The following is a 19,037-nucleotide window of genomic DNA, read 5'->3' as shown; positions in this document are numbered from 1 at the left end:
CCATTTGGCCACTTGGCTTTATTTGTATGCATTTAGCTGCTGATTTTTTTTTTCTCAAGTGATTACAGTAGGCATAAAAGCAGCCTTAATCTCTCTCTAATCGCTACTGAGTTTATTGGTCAAACAGTGCAGCATGACACAAGATAGCTGCAAACGTTTCACTGCTTAGCCTGCACAAATAAACAAGCAGGCAAGGATAGTGGCTGGTCGTGGTGAATTAACTACAGACACTAAGGATTAGTTCTCCCATCTCTAATTTCTGATCTCTGGATTCTGTCCAGTCTGTTTACTACTCTTTGCAATATCGTGCCCTCCATTAGAGTCTCCAGTGAATTGTCTAGTTGTGTATTCATTACACAAATAAAGAGGCACTGATAAGAACCACATTCTGCCCTAATTGGCTAAATTCAGCTGGTGCCATAATAGTTTAGTGCTGGAGTCTGTCCGGTTCAAGCTGCAGCATGAAAGTCTGATTGGACTCTGCTTAAACCTGTACTTACTAATCTTTCCAGCAGTGACATCTGTAGTGGCTCCTGTCACTTCTCTGTTGCTGGAAGCTTGGTGGTTGATCAATGGCTCCATGTCTAGTTGGCAGCCGGTATCAAGTGGAGTGCCCCAACGGTCGGTCCTGGGCCGGTTTTGTTCAATACCTTCATTAACGATCTGGAGGATGGTGTGGACTGCACCCTTAGCAAGTTTGCAGATGACACTAAACTGGGAGGAGTGGTAGGGATAGGATACAAAGGGACCTAAACAAATTAAAGGATTGGGCCAAAAGAAATCTGATGAGGTTCAACAAGGACAAGTGCAGAGTCCTGCACTTAAGATGGAAGAATCCCATGCACTGCTACAGATGAGGGACCGAATGGCTAGGCAGCAGTTCTGCAGAAAAGGACCTAAGGGTTACAGTGGTCAAGAAGCTGGATATGAGTCAACAGTGTGCCCTTGTTGCCAAGAAGGCTAACGGCATTTTGGGCTGTATAAGATGGGGCATTGCCAGCAGATTGAGGGACGTGATCATTCCCCTCTATTCAACATTGGTGAGCGTCATCTGGAGTAGTGCGTCCAGTTTTGGGCCCCACACTACAAGAAGGATGTGGAAAAATTGGAAAGAGTCCAGCGGAGGGCAACAAAAATTATTAGGGGGCTGGAGCACATGACTTATGAGGAGAGGCTGAGGGAACTGGGATTGTTTAGTCTGCAGAAGAGAAGAATGAGGGGGGGATTTGATAGCTGCTTTCAGCTACCTGAAAGGGGGTTCCAAAGAGGATGGATTTAGATTGTTCTCAGTGGCACCAGATGACAGAACAAGGAGTAATGGTCTCAAGTTGCAGTGGGGGAGGTTTAGGTTGGATATTAGGAAAAACTATTTCACTAGTAGGGTGGTGAAGCACTGGAATGGGTTACCTAGGGAGGTGGTGGAATCTCCTTCCTTAGAGGTTTTTAAGGCCCAGCTTGACAAAGCCCTGGCTGGGATGATTTAGTTGGGATTTGGTCCTGCTTTGAGCAGGGGGTTGGACTAGATGACCTCCTGAGGTCCCTTCCAACCCTGAGATTCTATGATTCTAGGATGTGTGTTCTGAGGACAGCTGATGGGCAAGAAAAGCATTTACATTGATGTACCTTCTTCTCCCAGGCTGGAAGCACAGCATGTTCCCCTACTGGCAAACGGACTGTGGTGCTAGCTAGTGCTTTTCCTACAACTGCTGGCAACCATGGCCAGGGCCAACGGTGGCCACCGCTTCTCTGGTAGCTCACTCCTGGTGTATGGGGAAGGTTTGAGACATCCAGAAAGGAAAATGAAGAGAAAGTTGGTTCTTAAAGAACATCGCTGTTGTCCCTCTGCTTCCAGCTCTCACAGTACTGGGCATACGTCTTCTAAGCCACAACCCCAGCCCCAAATACCTTCACGCGCCTCCCTTAGGGTATGTCTACAGCTCAAGCTGGAGGTGTTTGTTATTCCCAGCTCGATGAGACATACTCATACTAGGTCTCCTTGAGCTAACACGCTCAAAATCGAACGTGGCCGCAGCCTCGCAAGGGGCAGGAGCAGCTAGAGGCCCCGAGTGAATGCCCGTCAGAGACGCTAGGTATGTACGCAGGCCAGATAACTCCTCCCTCCACTTGCATTGCCACAGCTACATTCCATTGTTAGCACGCTAGCTCCATGAGGAACCGAAATAGAAGCTAGTGCTCACTCCTGGAGCTAACAGATGTATAAGGCAGGTAACATTTCATTTTTGCACCTTAAATAGGCAGATGTGTATCCAAATACAGACAGGACTTGTCGGCAGTAAACAATCTGAGGAACACTAAAGGTGTCGTTCCATTGGAGGTAGCAGTGGTGGGAGTGGCTGAGTACCTGGGGACCAGGTGGCCACCTGCTCTTTTACCACTATGCTTTTAGTAGAACTGCTCCAAGCAGGGTTAGATGCCATGGTGATAAAAATGCTCATACCCTATCCACACTAATGCTCCCTCTATTGATAACGCAATGGGTGGGAGACCTCCAGAAAGAGTCTAAGATAGACACAACCAAAGGGACTAAATCTATTGAATAAGATGCCACAGCTTTTTACACAGTCACTTTTTATTGCAGACCTGCACTTTAAGGAGACGAGAAAAGGATGTTTTTTGGAGAGGTATAAGCTGAACACTTTTACTAATCAAAATGACATATCTTAAATATAGTGGAAACCACCCACAGTGAATTGGGTTGTAGTGAAACAGATGGCAATCCCAAGTGATTCCAGTGTATCACCATTTTCAGGTTGCAATCCCAGTTAGGTAAATTCTCTGCTTAGCAAGGCTTTCTCTGTGCAGGGTAAGCAGATGACTTTGCTATACAATGGATCTAGTGTTTCAAACAAACTCTAAATACACTATAAGGCGTAAAAAACCCACTATAAAGAGAGGGAGTGAAAGGAAGTCTCAGGAGAGGAGAAGAAGAAACTGGAGTACTACAGGGAATTCAATTTTTAATGTCATAGTAACTTTTCTGCCAAATTGCCAATAACAACCTTCTGCATTTAACTCATCTGTGCAGATGTTTCAGGCTGGTTTCGTGTTATGTGAGCCCCATTGGTTGGACAGCATTGCCAAGTTTGGGAAAAGCCTCTTAACGTTGAGGGGCAGGTTGGATAATAAACCTCATCAAGTGAGGCAATGGGTAGTGTTCTACCCCTTCCTGGCTAGGAGCAGTTGGAATTAGCACCTCCGCTTCCTCACCCATGTGGCAGCCTTTTTACAGTAGACACTTGGAGCTACCCAATGGTCACCATGAAGCTCCTAGGACTGGTGCTAACGCTGGAACTGTGTAGCTCTAAATTGGAGATTAGCCATGTCTCAAGACCCTGCAAGTATTTTTACACATCCATTTTTTGGGAATGTTGCTGTTTCTGAGGCTTGAATTTGGGATGTTAATCTAATCTTTCCTTTTGTGTTTTTTAATAGCTTTCCCCTTGTGGGTCTTGCATTAGCACTGTTTGATCACTCCACTTAGTAATGCTTGTATTAATAGTAAGGACGAACTTTGAAGATTTCAGCCTTTAAGCTGTACTGTCTGAGTGTCTCTTTGCCTTCTTAAATTCCCTGTACAGTTTTGGCGACTACAGCATGCTTTGCTAGCTATCTTAAGTTGCTTGTATAATGTTACTTTGAGCTGTTAAAGTAGCTGCCATTTTCTCCCCTGAGATGTGGTTGTGTTTCAGTGGTGGGTGAACCAATTTTCAGCGAATGATATGCTATGGTGTGTAAAGCCTTTAGGACAAAAGGTGCTATGTAAGTGCAAGTAGTTCAGTATCTGGCTCCAGTCGGGGCCTCAAGAAAGCGGTGGTTAGCGACTGACCCATTAGCGTTGGAATTCAGCTTTCAAAACTGGGCAGCTGGGAGACAGGCCAGGTTAAATGAGTCCATGGGGCTTCCTTCAACATTAAAGCACGCATTTGCTGTAATATAGAGCGCAGTTAATCTATATCCAGAGCATTTTGATGAAGTTCTTGGAATCACTGTTGCTTGCCTCATTTTAGCTCCTTTAGTACCATTTGAGGCTGGCTTGTGCTGTAGTCTGTTTAATCTAGTAAGTGCCGCTCCAAAGACAATGAGGTACAGAAATGTGCTGGTTGTCAGCAGAGCCCATTTGGTAAGGGGTGAGCTCCCCTCTCTGACTATTTTATCTAGTGAATCGGTAAGTGGGTGAAGGGCCTTGGTGTATGGAGGGATTTGGGCTCTTGGCTGCATTTATGTGAAAATAACTTTCTCCTTTCCCTAGTGATCTAGAATGTTCTCTAGAGGTTCCTGTGCATCTTGTGGTTGAACTCTGGCCATTAAACACTCTCCTTTTCCCTGCTGTTTCCTAGGTCAGCTGTTCAAGCTAGAAGGGCTACAAACCATTGCTGTCACAACCAATGGGATCAACTTAGCTAGGCTGCTGCCACGGCTGAAGGAGGCAGGGCTGGATGCCATTAACATCAGCTTGGATACTCTGGTTCCGGCCAAATTTGAATTCATCGTCCGGAGGAAAGGTACAGAAATTCAAATAACATCTCACTGGTTATAGGATGACATTGCCTATCTTTTTATGTCTCTGTTTGTTCAGCCAGTCTCTCTCAAACTTCTGTTGGGAGAGAAGTGAAATTCCCTTCCTTAAGACCAGCCTAAAATATCTTCACTTGGCTTGAGCTTGATAGCTGGCCCTTTTCCCTTCTACTCAGCCTTCTTTCACATGTAAAACCCCTCATATGTAAAACTACCCCAAATGTAGTTATGAAACCTCCTACCTCAAGCTGTTATTCAACCATTCTCATGAATCATGAGAATGGGTGAATAACAGCTTGAGGTAGGAGGTTTCATAACTACATTTGTCAATTCTCAGCTCTACACTGTTCTCCTGTTCAGCATTTTCAGCCAGGAACAGAACCAATTGTCCACCATTAATAATCAAATGAAGGCATGAATGGCTGCCAGATTGTTCCCCTGTCACCCACAAAAACTGAAAATAATTCATTGAGATCAGAGGTGGTCAACCTACTCCTTGCCATAACCACATGTTACAACTGACAGGAGTTTTGTGACAGCCCCTGCTCCTTGCCTTTCTAACCATAAAGAAAAAGAAGATGGTCATGAGTCACTGAAACCCATTTGTGACTCCCAGCTTTAGAACCTATTATTCCCAAATACTGGATGATAATGAATACAGAATATATTCACTGTATGCCAGATTGGTTCATGATTTGTCTACGATTCACTAGCTCTGCTTCTTGTGCTGTCATTTGTTCTTCAACTCTATAAATATTTGTTTTCCTTGGAGTACAAGCCCTTCCACACACTTCCTACAGTGAATCCTGTTGAAGGACCCATCAAATGGGCAATCTTGTGTCTTCAGCAACCAATTTAAAATGTCCCCATATGATTTATTATACTGCTTCTATTGACTCCTTAAGATAAGTCCTGGTGGCCTGTGAAATGAGTTAATGGTTTAGTCCAGTTCCTAGTGGACAAATACCCTGCATTGAAATGTAGCTTCAGAACTGGCACTATTTGGAACTTTGTTGGCATTTCCAGCAGAGAAGTCAAGGACTAAATAGACCACAAAGACTGAAACTTGCTGTCAGCAGTAGGAGTGGTCTCCCCTGGTCATACTTGAGGCAGGCTTAAATGTGTAGTGAGACATTATGGACACAAGAGAAAACTATCCCATTGTGGAGGAAAGATAGGGAGTAGGGTAAGAGACCACCCTGACTTAACCAGGAGATCTTCAATGACCTGAAACTTTTTTTAAAAAGTCATACAAAAGCAGAAACTAGGTCAAATTACAAAAGATCAGTATTTTTAAACGAAACAAAAAACACAAGCATGTAGGGACACAAATGGAAAGGCCCAGCCACAAGATGAGATTAAACAAGCTAGGGATATAAAGGGTAACAAGAAAACATTTTTCAAAAACATTAGAAGCAAGAGGAAGACCAAGAACAGAGTTAGGTCCATTACCCAACAAGGAGGGAAAGGCAACAGAAAATGCAGCAATGGCCGAAGTGTTAAATGCCTTTTTTGTTCGTTTTCACCAAAAATGTTAGCAAAGGGAACATCTGTGTGAGTGCAGTAGGATCTGAGGCTAAAATAGGGAAATAAGTTAAGAATTTCTTAGACAAATTAGATGTCTTCAAGTCAGCAGTGTCTGACAAAATACATCCTAACATACTTGGGGAACTGGCTGAAGAGATCTGAGCCATTATTAGCCGCTATCTTTGAGAACTTGTGGAGGATGGGAGTGATCCCAGAGGGACTGGAAAAGGACAAATAGAGGACCTATCTGTAAAAAGAGGAATAAGGACAACCCAGGGAATATAGACCAGTCAGCTTAACTTCTGGTATCTGGAAAGATAATGGAGCAAATAATCAAACAATCAATTTGTAAACACCTAGAAGATAATAAGGTGATAAGTAACTGTCAACACGGATTTGTCAAGAACAAGTCATGTCAAACCAACCTAATAATCTTCTTTGACAGTCTAACAAACCTTGTGGATGTGGGGGGCGGGAGTTAATGTGATATATCTCACTTTAGTACACTTGAAATCCTATAGCGGCGCAGCAGAAAAGGTTCTGGAAGTTATAGTGGATCACAAACTAAATATAAGTCACAAATGTAACTCTGAAAAAAAGCAAAACTTCTTCTGGGATGTATTAGCAGGAGTGTCGTAAGCAAGCCACGAGAAGTAATTCTTCCACTCAGCACTGATAAAGCCTCAGCTGGAGTATTGTGTCCAGTTCTGGGCACCACACTTCAGGAAAGATGTGGACAAATTGGAGAAAGTCAGAGGAGAGCAACAAAAATGATTAAAGGTCTAGAAAACATGATCCATGAGGAAGGATTGAAAAAATTGGGTTTTAGTCTGCAGGTGAGAAGACTGAGAGGGACCTTGATAAGTTTTCAAGTACATAAAAGATTGTAAAAAGGAAAGTGATAAATTGTTCTCTTTATCTGGGGACACGAGAAGAAGCAATGGGCTTAAATTGCAGCAAGGAAGATTTAGGTTAGACATTGGGAAAAACTTCCTAACTATAATGGTTGCTAAGCTCTGGGACAAATTACATAAGGAGGTTGTGGAATCTCCATCATTGGCGGTTTTTAAAAACAGGTTAGACGAACACCTCTCAGGGATGGTCTAGAAACTCTAGATCATACTTACAGAGCCTGAGGTCACTGATGAGGGGGTATGAGTCCTATCACTTTTTTTCTAGCTAGTGAATCCAAATGTAAATTTCAGAGACCTAGGACAACAACAAATACAAAATGTGATGGTGGTGATATGTTAAACGTTCCTTTTGCATTAACCTTAATGCTCAACATGAAATTCAACCCAAATGTTCAGGTTTGGTAGATTCTCTCTCCCCCCCACCGCACCCCGAAATTTATCTTCACACTCATCTTGAATGCAACCCCCCACCACCACCACCCTTCAGTGTCTGTGCACCTATGTGGACTGCTAGCTTAGAGACAATGTCTCCCCTTAGCCACTAGATGGTGCTGCAGTACCAGTAAAGTCAAGAACAAGCTATTTAAAACTCTGCAGGGCTACAGAAAGGTAACTGTAACCTACTGAGCACTCGGCCATGGAGCCGAGGTTTCACTGTGTTCCCCAACCAGAATAAACCTAGAGCGTGGCATGATCGGTGTCTGACAGGTGAGGAAAGGTGGTCTCTCGCTTTCCCTTGATACTTGTTTGGTTAATCTGGCTCCTGATGAGGAAATTCACTGTGTTTGGATACAGATCTCAGTCATTAGCAATATGCTGCTTATAAACTACATCTCACTAAAACTTGTTGAGGGAAAGGCGTAATTATCTATGTTCTGGGGAAAAAAAATCTTTTAACCACAGAAAGGGAATCTGGAGAGTGCTGCTGAGCCCAAAGGTGCAGGGGAGAGCTGGGGAAATCCTCAGGGTTTTTAATAAAATGTATTAAAAAGGAAGGTAAGAGTAAAGTTACTAGTTTTCTAAGACTTTGGGTGAAGGAGAAATAGGGTGAAACCAATAACTCCAAAAGTGGGTTACTTTTAGTTTCATCCATTTAAAAAAAAAAAAAAGTACTTTTTGCATGATTTTAGACCAAGTTTTATAGTGAATGGAAGGAGTTCACCATAGGGATGAGTCCAGTTATAATGTGAAAGCACAGTGAGGCAGACACTTTAGGGCTTATTTTGGAGGAGGTATCCAGAGAAAGGGTTCTGGTTCTATAGGTTCAGGGTTTTTTCCAAGGCTTAGTAATCCTATTGCCTGGGAACTTTTACAGTGGTGATGCTGGAGTCTGAGGAATAAACTCCTACATTAGGGAGGGAGGGAGGATGGTGCAGTGGTTGGGATGTTGATCTGTGACTCGGGAGACCTGGTCTGCCATAGATTTCCTATGTGACCTTGGGAAAGTCACTTAGGCCCAGATCCTCAAAGGTATTTAGACACCAAACTCCCATTTCTTTTGAGGATCTGGGCCTTAGTCTGTCTGGGCCTTCCATTCTCTTTCGGGAACATGGAGATAATAGTATAGCCCTACCTCACAGATATGGAGGATAAATGCACTAAAGATTGTGAGATGCTCTGCTACTTCAGCAACAGGGGCCACAGAAGTAACTTAGATGCATGAAAATGAGGAACATGGTGCCTCAGCTCCTTCCTGCTCTCCACGCCCTATGGAATGAGCCAGTGGAGAATACCTGCACTTCGATGCTGACGGTTGAAATGAGTTGACAACCTGCCTCGCTTTTTCAGATCGCCCCTGGAGGCGATGCAATGACAGCCTCCCACAATCACACCCTTGAACTTGTGCCTTCAAACTACTTCTCCTGCAGGGTTGAAATCTGGGAGGTGGAATCCCAGCTGAGACCAATCCAAAAGGGATTGTGAGCATACATATTTGCCTGGATAGGACCCTGCCTCAGAGGGTCTGAGGGACTGAATGTGTGGGGCTGGAAATAAGAGGAGGAATTGAGAAGGACAGTTGTGTTTACATCACACGCTGTAACCCTGCTCAGATCACCCCTACCTGGCTGAGCCCAAGCGTGCCCTGACTCGGGCATGCCTGGTGTTTTTGATCTGCTGCTTGGGGCTGTGTTTTGATCATTGGCCTCTGGGGGTTCAGTTAAGGATCCCCTTTTGTCATTGCCAAAGTCACACTATCCCCTTTCCGTTCAGTCCTTCCGAGAGGTTGCTGGGCTTCCCAGTCCCTGTTCGTGACTCTGGGACATGTTTACAGGAGCGCGTTATGATCTCCCCTGCCATGTTTAGTCTGCAACTCGCTTAATGAGAATGAAACCCACCGTTGATGTCATGGGCTTCCTAGGTGCCAGCAAAGCAAACACTCGTGTGAGGAGGAGAAAGCAAACGGGTTCTGAATTCAAGCAGCTGATGTTTGCATCAGTTCTTTAGTTTATTAGCCCTGTGCTCTTCACCCCTACACCCACTTTCATCCTTCTGTTTTGCAGGACTGGCATTAAAGGAGCTGCAGTTGTGGGTCAGAAAAGATCAGTGGGACTGGCATCCTCTGCTTCCCTCCTGTGCACCCCTGTTTGGTGTGCCCACTCTGAACTAGCCAGGGTTAAAGCTCCCTGATCTTGTTCATGGCGTTCTTTGTGTATTGAGTACTGGAGAAAGGGACTGGAGGGCAGCCTTGGAGACAGAAAGGCACTTGCTTAGCATCCACAGGGTGCAGGGCACTTCCCAACCCAACAGCCCAGGACCCTATTGTGCTGGACATTGTACAAACCCAGAACAAAAATAAGACCTTGCCCCAAAGAGCTTACAATACTTAGTGTGTATGAACTCCTCTTCTGTGGGACCACTGCCTGGACTGCCAATGGGCGCGTGGAGGGACACTTGGTGCTTATTTTGATGTTTTTTTATGTCAACATGTGTCCCCTAGGAACTAGACTGATTACGATTCACGTTGTGGCCACCTGTTCACAGCAGGCAACAACTTTCTGCTGCTTGTTCTCTTCCTAACTTTAACAAAGAAACTGGATTATCACTTGGGGTGGGGTTGTAGGGAGAATGGGAAGGGAGTTCAGATTTCTCCAAGGCCCTTGGACTCATGAATTGTCTAGCTGCTTGGCAATTATTGAGTGGACTCACTGTCCGCAGGTGGGAGATGGGGTGGAGTTGCAATATGAGAGAATGAAGCTAAGCACTTCACTTGATGAGGTCACTGCAGTTTCTGATTCTTGTCTCATCCTTTCTGGAAGGTCGAAGGCCAAGCTGAACTGGTTTTGTAAAAGCTCTCTTTCAGTGTGCCCATTAAATTGACGGGTCAAATGATTCATAAAATGAGGATGCCATGAAAAGTCACCTTTCACCTTAAAACCAAAGTCAAAGCCATTAGCTTTTCCAGGAACCGATAAAAATCTGTGGTCAGGGACAAGTTGGGAATTTTGGCATTTTTGTCCATTTCTTGATTCATTTAGCAGCTTGTTGCAGAGTGGTCAACTTACAGAAAGTGACGTGCTGCAGTCTTAGCAGAGGCAAAAATGCAACAGACACCTCTCCTGATGGCCTCTTTTAACAATTATTTAGTGGGGGGGTTCCCCCTTAAATCTGGGAGCACTTTTTATAGATGCTCTCCCACATTGGTGAAACTGGGGGTAGTGATGGGCAAAGCTGAAGCACAGAGAAGTTAAGGGCCAGATTTTTGAAGGTATTAGGTGCCAAAAAAGCAAGGGTGCCACAAGCCTTTAAGCAACTCTGCATTTTTTGGGCACCCAAATATCTTAAAAAATCTGGTCTCAAGTGACTTGCCCAAGGTCACACTGAGTCTGCAGCAGAGTTCAAGATAGAACAAAAGTCTCTTGACTTCACTACCATCTACTGGACCAAGCTGTTTTGTCTCTGTTTTTGTCTGATACTTACTGACTTGCTCATATACATTTTTGTTAAGACTTAATTCTTGTTCCATTTTAGGCTTTCATAAGGTAATGGAAGGAATCAACAAAGCAGTTGAACTGGGGTACAATCCTGTTAAGGTAAGATCATTTGGTGTGTAGTGCCCTCGAACCCTGTGTTTTACTCTGACTTGATACTTTGCCTTTTTGGGGTTTGTTTTTTTCCTTCAGAGGTTGGCAATTTTTGTAAATATGAAAGACATTTCCCAGTAGCATTGCAGGGCTTTCCCAGGACATGAGGGTGATCCCACTGCTTCACCTTGTGTAGCTGACTCAGCCATTTTTCATTCAGAGCCTCAGGGTATTGAGATCTTACATGGGAACACCAGGCTCTCTGCACAATGGGTTCAGGCTCCTTCTCTCCCTCCAGGTGAACTGTGTAGTGATGAGAGGCCTCAATGAGGATGAGCTGTTGGACTTTGTGGCGCTCACGAAGAACCAGCCACTTGACGTGCGGTTCATCGAATACATGCCCTTCGACGGTGAGTACTCCTGGTCTGTAACTGCCTGTGCAGTTTTGCCTTCTCTCGGGGGGAGTGAATCTGGCTGACAAGTCTTTGCTACTTGGGCTTCTTTTCTGAAACCTGATCGCGTTGACTGTCTCCTGCAGGGTGCCTGAACCCCTATTTTAAACCTAAGAGAAGCTTTGTGTAAAGTAGCCACTGTAGTTTTCACTGCTGTGTCCAAGGACGCAGGGCAGGTGGATGGCAGGTCAGCGTGTAATGGGTGGGAAGTTGGGTGCCCTGCAATGGCCAGGGGCTGGCTTGTTGTATATTGGAGATGCCTTTCCTGCGAGGGAAATCTCATGGAAACGGAATGGTGTCACCGTTATAAGCCATGCTCCGCCTGTGAAACTTCCTTAGTTCCCTCCTCACATCTGTTTTCTATCACGGTACCTGTCCATGGAGTGGGCTGTTCTGCTTATAGTGAGTTGAGACATGGGGTGCGTCTATACAGCAAAGAAAAACCTGTGGCTGGCCAGTGTCCGCCAGTTTGGGCTGCAGGGCTGTTTCGCTGCTGTGTAGGCTTCTGGGCTCGGGCTGGAGCCCAGGCTCTAGGACGCTACTGGGTGGGAGAGTTCCAGAGCTCAGGCTCCAGCTCGAGCCCAGAAGTCTACACAGCAGCGAAACAGTCCTGCAGCCTGATCCCCACGAACCCAAATTGGCTGGCACGGGCCAGCCATGGGTTTTTGTTTGCTGTGTAGACATACCCATGGTGCCCTTCAGAAACCCCGGATTCTAGCCTCTTTGCTTCCTGTGCTCCAGAAAGAAAGTGTCCTCAGTGCTCACGGTATCAAAATTGCTCTTTGTTGGGGTGCACTTTTCCTGCTAACTCTTTCCAGAAAGGCCCTCCATCTCCCCCTTCCATTCCCACTTTTGGAAAACTGGGGCCATCTCCCCAAGTTATTCCATGTTGCAATAATTTATCTTCAGCTTCTGCATTAAACTGTGCCGGAACAAGGGCAGAAGCCACAAATCTGCACCAGAGCTAGCGGACGCAGAGCCCCTGGCTAGGACCCATGTTGCCACTTCATCGACACAGACAGTTGTTCTGATTGTCTGTCTACAGACCCTTGCCCTTCCTGACAAGTCCAGGTTGGTTCACCGTCCATTGCATCCTCTTACCCAAGGAGTCAAGGATTGCTAGAACAATCAATTGTAAGGGTCAATACGGGTCCTCACAGTTTGGGTGTTGAAAGGGGCAATTGAAATCCAGGTACCAAGGACTTTCTGTTCTTTCCTATTTTAAAAACTCCTGGGTGGCTAAATTTGTGCTGATTTAAAACCTAGGCAACAAATGGAACTTCAAGAAGATGGTGAGCTATAAGGAGATGCTGGATACAGTCAGGCAGAGATGGCCTGACTTGGAGAAGCTGCCCTGCGAGGCCTCCAGCACAGCCAAGGTGGGTGCAGGCTAAGTACACTGTGAAGGGAGACCCAATGCTTCAGCAAAGTGCACAACAACTTGTATTTGGAATGGTTGGAGCAAAGAGGATTAGCATGTGGCATAATGCTCCATAGCCACATATGTAATGATCCCAAGGTCCTTGATCAAACTGCATGCACGCAGCCTCGGTGAGCAACAGTCATTAACTTTACCCATGGAAATACCAGGCACCTACCAATTACCGGTACTTGTCTGTCAGGTGCGAGTGTCAGTGGGGTAGACACATTGGGGCTTATTTTGGGGGGTATCCAGAGAGAGGGTCCTGGTCGTGTTGCTCATAGGAGTTTCCAAGGTATGAGGAATACTTACTAAACCTGTATTCTCTAAAAATAGCCATATTTTTATTCCTATTTTAGTCTTGATTTAAACCTGGGATCTAGAGGTGACAGGTCTTAATCTCCCCTGATTCGGTATATACACCTCTACCTCGATATAATGCTGTCCTCGGGAGCCAAAAATTTTACTGTGTTATAGGTGAAACCACGTTATATTGAACTTGCTTTGATCCGCCGGAGCGCGCAGCCCCCCCCATCCCCCCGGAGCACTGCTTTAACACGTTATATCCGAGTTCGTGTTATATCAGGTCGCATTATATCGGGGTAGAGGTGTAATTAAAAATAAAAGAAAACCAAAACAGGCAGCCCTTAGACTCATTAAAAGTTGAGGAGTAGTCACTGATGCAATGTTTTTGTTTGTTTAAATCATTTTAATATAAAATAAGTTTACACCTTAACACAGGTTGTTGTCATCTCAAATTTAATTTTAACCAGGTTTATTTTTTTCAAAAGAAAAATGTACCTAATTTAAATTACAAATCCATTTAAAACATGTAAATATCATTGACTTGTATCTACCCTGATCTATTCTTCTGTCCCGGGGCTGCTTCAGGCTTACAAGGTACCAGATTTTCAGGGGCAGATCAGCTTTATTACGTCCATGTCAGAGCACTTCTGTGGATCCTGCAATCGGCTGAGGATAACTGCAGATGGGAACCTGAAGGTAGGCAATGAAACAAGACGCCCTTCACCGACTTAGAGCTGAAATAGGGGGTTGAATTACTTCTCTTAAATGGAACGGTGTTGGAGACGGAAGAGGCAGTAGTGGAGAGGAGAAGGGAAGGAAAATGAGGGTGAGATTTAAAGAGGGATGAAATGGAAGCGGGTGGTCAGCCATGGGAGCATTCAGATGCTGACTGTACTCTGTAAACTGCAATGTAAGGAGAGGAATTGATCCATTGTGTAGCACTCAGATTTAAAAGAATGTCAATGTGAAATACCCTGACTGTACAGAGGTCACAGTGACCCTGAGTGTACACCAACTGATTTCAAATGCAGAAAGTGAACAGGAGGAATAAAATTCCTTATTTTTACTTTCAAACAATCTTGTGTCACGTGGGACAATACCAAATTTAAAATAGAAATAAATATATTTCTGTCCAAGCGAAGTGACCATAACAGGGTTAAACCCACCCATTTTTCCATGTTTTTCCATATACCTTTCAAATACTCCTATGTTGAGATCCATTTGTCCATGTTCAGGACCCTTTGCTGACCAAAGAGTAGGTGTCCTCTAAGTTAGCTGAAGGTGGCACAATTGTACTAAAGCAACTTGCCCAGGAACAAAGTAATCCCGTGACAGGAATGGCAACTTGGTATTGGCATCAAATCAGTTTGTGTGCAGTCTCAGCAATTGCAATACACTTTAAAATCTAGAAGCAGTAGCTGTGGAACTTTTTAAAAAGCCTCCTGCTTGAATACTTCCTTCCTGGATTACCCCTGGGAACCAGATGGGGCATCTCTCAGCCCAGCCATGGTGCAAGAAGACATACAACAGCAGGAGAGATGAAGGAAGGGGAAAAAAATCTCATGACATCTCTGCCTGCCTGCTGTTTCCAGATGTTCCAGTTCTATATGCTCCTAAAATAAATGGCTAGCTGGTGGCTTTAGGAGTACTAGAATTAGAACTATAGACATTGTTCTCCCATAGACCAGGTTGTTTTTTTGCTGCCTGATGTTCAGGTAAACTGCTGAAGTAGTGGATCCTATTGGCTTCACAGCAAAACACTGTTTGGCTCCCAGACGTTGGACCTGTTCTGAACTGAATTTTGTGCATTGCGCCCCAGCAGGCCGCTGAATCTCGTTATCCAGTGGTCAGTCATCCAGACCCAGTACTGCAGTGAATTTCTAGGTTTATAGTCCATCCCATGAAATTCTGTTCCGTGCCACAGTTAAACGCTAGAAATCAACATTAGAAATGTTCATCCTTGAGAATGAGCTTGGAGATCTGGGTACTGTAGCGTTCGCCTTGTATATGTTCATTCAAAGGCCCTGTGCTCTTCCCTCCCCATTTAGGTTTTGTAAGGGTATAGAATCGCACAGCTTCCCTACTCTGCTGACTTAGAGACCCTCACGGCTTCAAGGAGCAATGCAGAGAAGACAGCAGGGTCATACCCTACAGAGACCCAGATGCATGGCTGGGAAGTGACTGTGCCTTTCTATTATTTGAATGCTTTGCTCAGTTTTCGCCCAGGATGCTGACATTGGTTGTAATGGGAATAGTGTTTCCCGGCTAGCTTTATTCACCGTCTCCCCTCCCCTTGGTTTATTGCAGGTGTGCCTTTTTGGGAACTCAGAAGTGTCCTTGAGGGATCACCTACGGTCCGGTGCCTCGGAGGACGAATTGGTTCAAATTATAGGCTCAGCAGTGGGCAGAAAAAAGAAACAGCATGCCGGTATGTTTCCTGCGTACAAGTAATAATGAGGGGTTAGGACAAATGATGCCCTTTTCTAAAATAGGATGGATGATTCGCAAGACCTGGTAGCAGGGAGGGAAAAGCTATTTTGTGGAATTACAGTGACTCAGGAGAGGAAACTCTGAGATTCCTACTTAATTAGGAGCTTTATCTGCCACTGGTCTTAGTGAGGCAACTGGTGACAGGTCAGTCTCAATGTTCCATGGTTACTCTGAAATTTGGGTACTTTTCTGAAGCTTTCTTACCCACTTCCTGAGCTGGGACCCAGGCTGCCTAGCCACCATGTGGATTTCTGGGGTTGTAAATAGAACTCTGAGCATGGCTGTACATGAGTGCCCTCCTCCTGGGTGCCCCCTTGTGGCCTTGAGGCAATTCTGCAAGTGGCCCCTCACCTCAGTTTCTCTCTTGAGTGATCCAAACTCCTCCACTTCAGGCACTACTTAAACAACACCTCTGCTTGGGGCCAGTAGATTACGACATAGTTCATAACAATAGTCCCAAAACACAATCCATATCACCCCAGTGCACACAGTCCTTGTTCGCACTATACCTCACGGTCTTCTGTCACAGCTAGGCTCCTTATCAGTCCCTCTGGTAGGATAGCCACCCCAACACTTCCTTCTGGGGTGCACCCCTGCTCTTCCTAGCAGGCAGCCCCATGGCCTCTCCGTGCAGCCTTGCCAGGGCAGCATCCCTCACTCCCTCTGGCCCTCTCACTGTTCCTCTGGGTCCGGCGCCTAAAGCCATCTGCTGCTCTCCTCTCCTTTGGTCCTCTCTGGCCCTTGGCTCTGAGCCAGCAAGCACTCCCTCTGCTGCTCCTCCTGCCTTCAGCCCTCTGACTTGGGGAGGTCAGCCAGCAACCCCTCTTGCTGTTCTCCTGCCTTCAGCCTTAATTCAGGAGAACCACTTTCTGTCTCTGGCAGCTTTTATCTCCGGCCCTTCTCCTGTCTGGTTATTACCATCGCTAGTGGCGACGCTGTAATTTTCAGTCAACCTACCTTCTTGTTGTTATGGGTGCAAACCTTTTCCCTTGCCTGCCTTTCCACTTTGCAGCATTCTGAGAGATCCACATTTTCTCATTAGAGTTAAACGAAGACCACAAGTACCGGAGCTAGGCTGCTGATCCATCTGGTCCAAGCTCTTGTTTCTGACTGTGACCAGTACTGATTCTTCAGAGCAAGCTGAGAGAAACTGCTAAGACACCGCTGGTTCTGCAGCACTGCCCTGGGGATGGGGAATGGTTCCATAACCCCTGTTGTGATGCATTTACACCCTGATGCTGGAGACTGGATTCTTCTTCTCTCAGCTGGCATACTTGCAAATGATTTTATTCACAAATCTTGTCCAGCTGCCTTTAAAAATTTAGCTGCTGAATGGAACTCTGACTGCCTGCGCAGTGAATTCTAGACACTGACTCCATGCTGCGAGGAAGTATTTCCCTTTTTGTTCTAAATACACTTGCCATTAATTTTATTGAGTGGCTCTTTAGTTCTCTTAGAAATCCCTAACCGTTGTCATTATCCTTCTCTGGACCTGGTAAATCTATCTGCAGGTGAGGTGACCAAAGCTGAGTGCTCCCTCTCAAACGAGGGGGTAAATCCAGGTTTTTTCAATGTCTGTCATTCCAATCCCCAGACACTCTGATGTTTTTCTTACCCTGCTGCTTCTGTGCACTGAGCAAACATCTTCATGTCCTGGGAGGAATCTGACACGTTCAGCACTCCTCAGTATATGAGCGTAGACTAATTTTCACTGTGCACAACTCTTACCCAAACACAATTGGTTCTGCCACCATGCTGTCCAGTAAATCTAAACTGTACGTCCATCTGGAGTCTTCACTAGCTTTTTTTTTTTTTTTTTTTTTACACTACTCGGAACAATTTGAAGTCATCAGCATATGCCAACTCAGTGTTCCCTGCTGCCTCCAGATCATTAGTCCCCATACCACTAATCTTGGGGTCTTTTGGTATTAGCCTGCCTTGTACTGGAAGCTATACAGGTGTATTGAGAGGTATACAGTTATATGTGTAACCTATTTACCTATATGGTGAAATACCATTGCTGCTGCTGAAATATGACAGTATGTCTAAGGTACTTAAATGGCCCCCGTCGCCATAGTAACTGAGTGTCTCGCAATCTTTTAATGTAGTTGTTGTTGCAAACCTTTGGAGGCCATAGAAAAACTATTATCCCCACGTTTATAGATGGGGAATTGAGGCACTGAGAGCCTACGTGACTTGCTCTCATAACACAGGAAGTGGCAGAGCAGGGAATTGAACCTTGGTATCCCAAGTCCTAGGCTAGTGCTCTAAGCACTGGACCATCCTTCTCCAGTCGGCCTGAATTATTTGACTGCTGTCACATGCAGAGAGTAAGTCTGGTTATAGGAGACTTTCTGGGAAAAGGCTCCACTGTATGATGGCAGCTCTGTACTTGGGCACTTGCATATTGTCCTCAGACCGTGTTTTACATTTTAATGAGTTAATTGGTATTTTCTTATTAATTTTGGGGGCTCTCCTTTTCCTAGTGTGTGGGTTAGGAATGACGGGGTGGGGGACAGCAGAAGAAAATTAAATAGAAGAAAACAAATGACTTATGATGTGTGTGTTTTAAAAAGAACTAGTAATTTTTACATGTACATTATTTTATTTCTAGGCATGTTTAACATTTCCCAGATGAAGAACCGGCCAATGATCCTGATCGGTGGGTGACAAATCAGTACGTAATACACACACCGTGGTTTTATTAGGTTTACATCTCTGGGGAGTGGAAAGAGTTGGGTTGGTTTTTTGTTTTGTTTTTTTTTTGGTTTTTTTTCCCTAAGCTGCATCTCTTTCTATTTTGCTTTGGGCAGAGATGAACTGATGTTAAGAAATGTGGTCATTTTTAAGTCTATCAACGAAAACAGGGGTGTGTGTGGGGAGGGAGAATGGTGACTCATCCATTAACTGCAGCCTGTCATCCTGCCATATGTGGAATGGATCATTTATATGGCTGTGGTCAATTTCCATTTTGAACTTTTTAAAAATGTATTAGCGGCAAAGGCCTTAACATGCAACTTTGAAAGCCTATGTCTCCTGTTTGCTTCCTTTGCATTAAGCACGACCAGGACAATGATGCTACAGCACTTCTGGGTGTTTCTTATAAAGCAGGATCTGGCTGAGATTTTGGTACCTTGAACAAATTGCAGCATAAACATTAAACTTAAAGGAGGCAGGCTTCACTTTATTGCTGGGGTAGAATTCCTTGATGGTGACACACTACTGGGGTCCCTGCACTCAGGTATTGTGGCATAGCTACCAAAGGAAAATCTTGCTCCTTCACCTCACCGCCCATATGCCCTGAATCTGGACAAGCGGGTTTCAAAAACCTGGCATTTAATTGAATTAATAGTGTGAGGACTCACTTGCA

The 19,037-nt window shown here is 44.9% G+C and overlaps 1 protein-coding gene across 3 annotated transcripts in view; it reads left to right on the top strand.

Annotated features, from left to right (window-relative positions):
- MOCS1 (molybdenum cofactor synthesis 1) overlaps positions 1–19,037 on the top strand; it is a 50,179-nt gene that overhangs the window by 21,506 nt on the left and 9,636 nt on the right. For 2 of the 3 annotated variants that reach the window (XM_045010172.1, XM_045010173.1), the window contains exons 4-10: positions 4,359–4,523; positions 10,947–11,008; positions 11,298–11,409; positions 12,718–12,830; positions 13,763–13,873; positions 15,485–15,605; positions 18,282–18,329. In XM_045010172.1, coding sequence (XP_044866107.1) covers positions 4,359–4,523; positions 10,947–11,008; positions 11,298–11,409; positions 12,718–12,830; positions 13,763–13,873; positions 15,485–15,605; positions 18,282–18,329 — 732 coding nt within the window. Of the gene's footprint in view, positions 1–4,358; positions 4,524–10,946; positions 11,009–11,297; positions 11,410–12,717; positions 12,831–13,762; positions 13,874–15,484; positions 15,606–18,281; positions 18,345–19,037 lie in introns of all 3 variants that reach the window. The other variant, XM_045010174.1, reaches the window with a different exon arrangement.

The sequence above is a fragment of the Mauremys mutica genome, chromosome 3 (genome assembly GCF_020497125.1).
Source record: "Mauremys mutica isolate MM-2020 ecotype Southern chromosome 3, ASM2049712v1, whole genome shotgun sequence".
NCBI lineage: Eukaryota > Metazoa > Chordata > Testudines > Geoemydidae > Mauremys > Mauremys mutica.
This window is presented reverse-complemented; position numbering and strand designations above follow the sequence as displayed.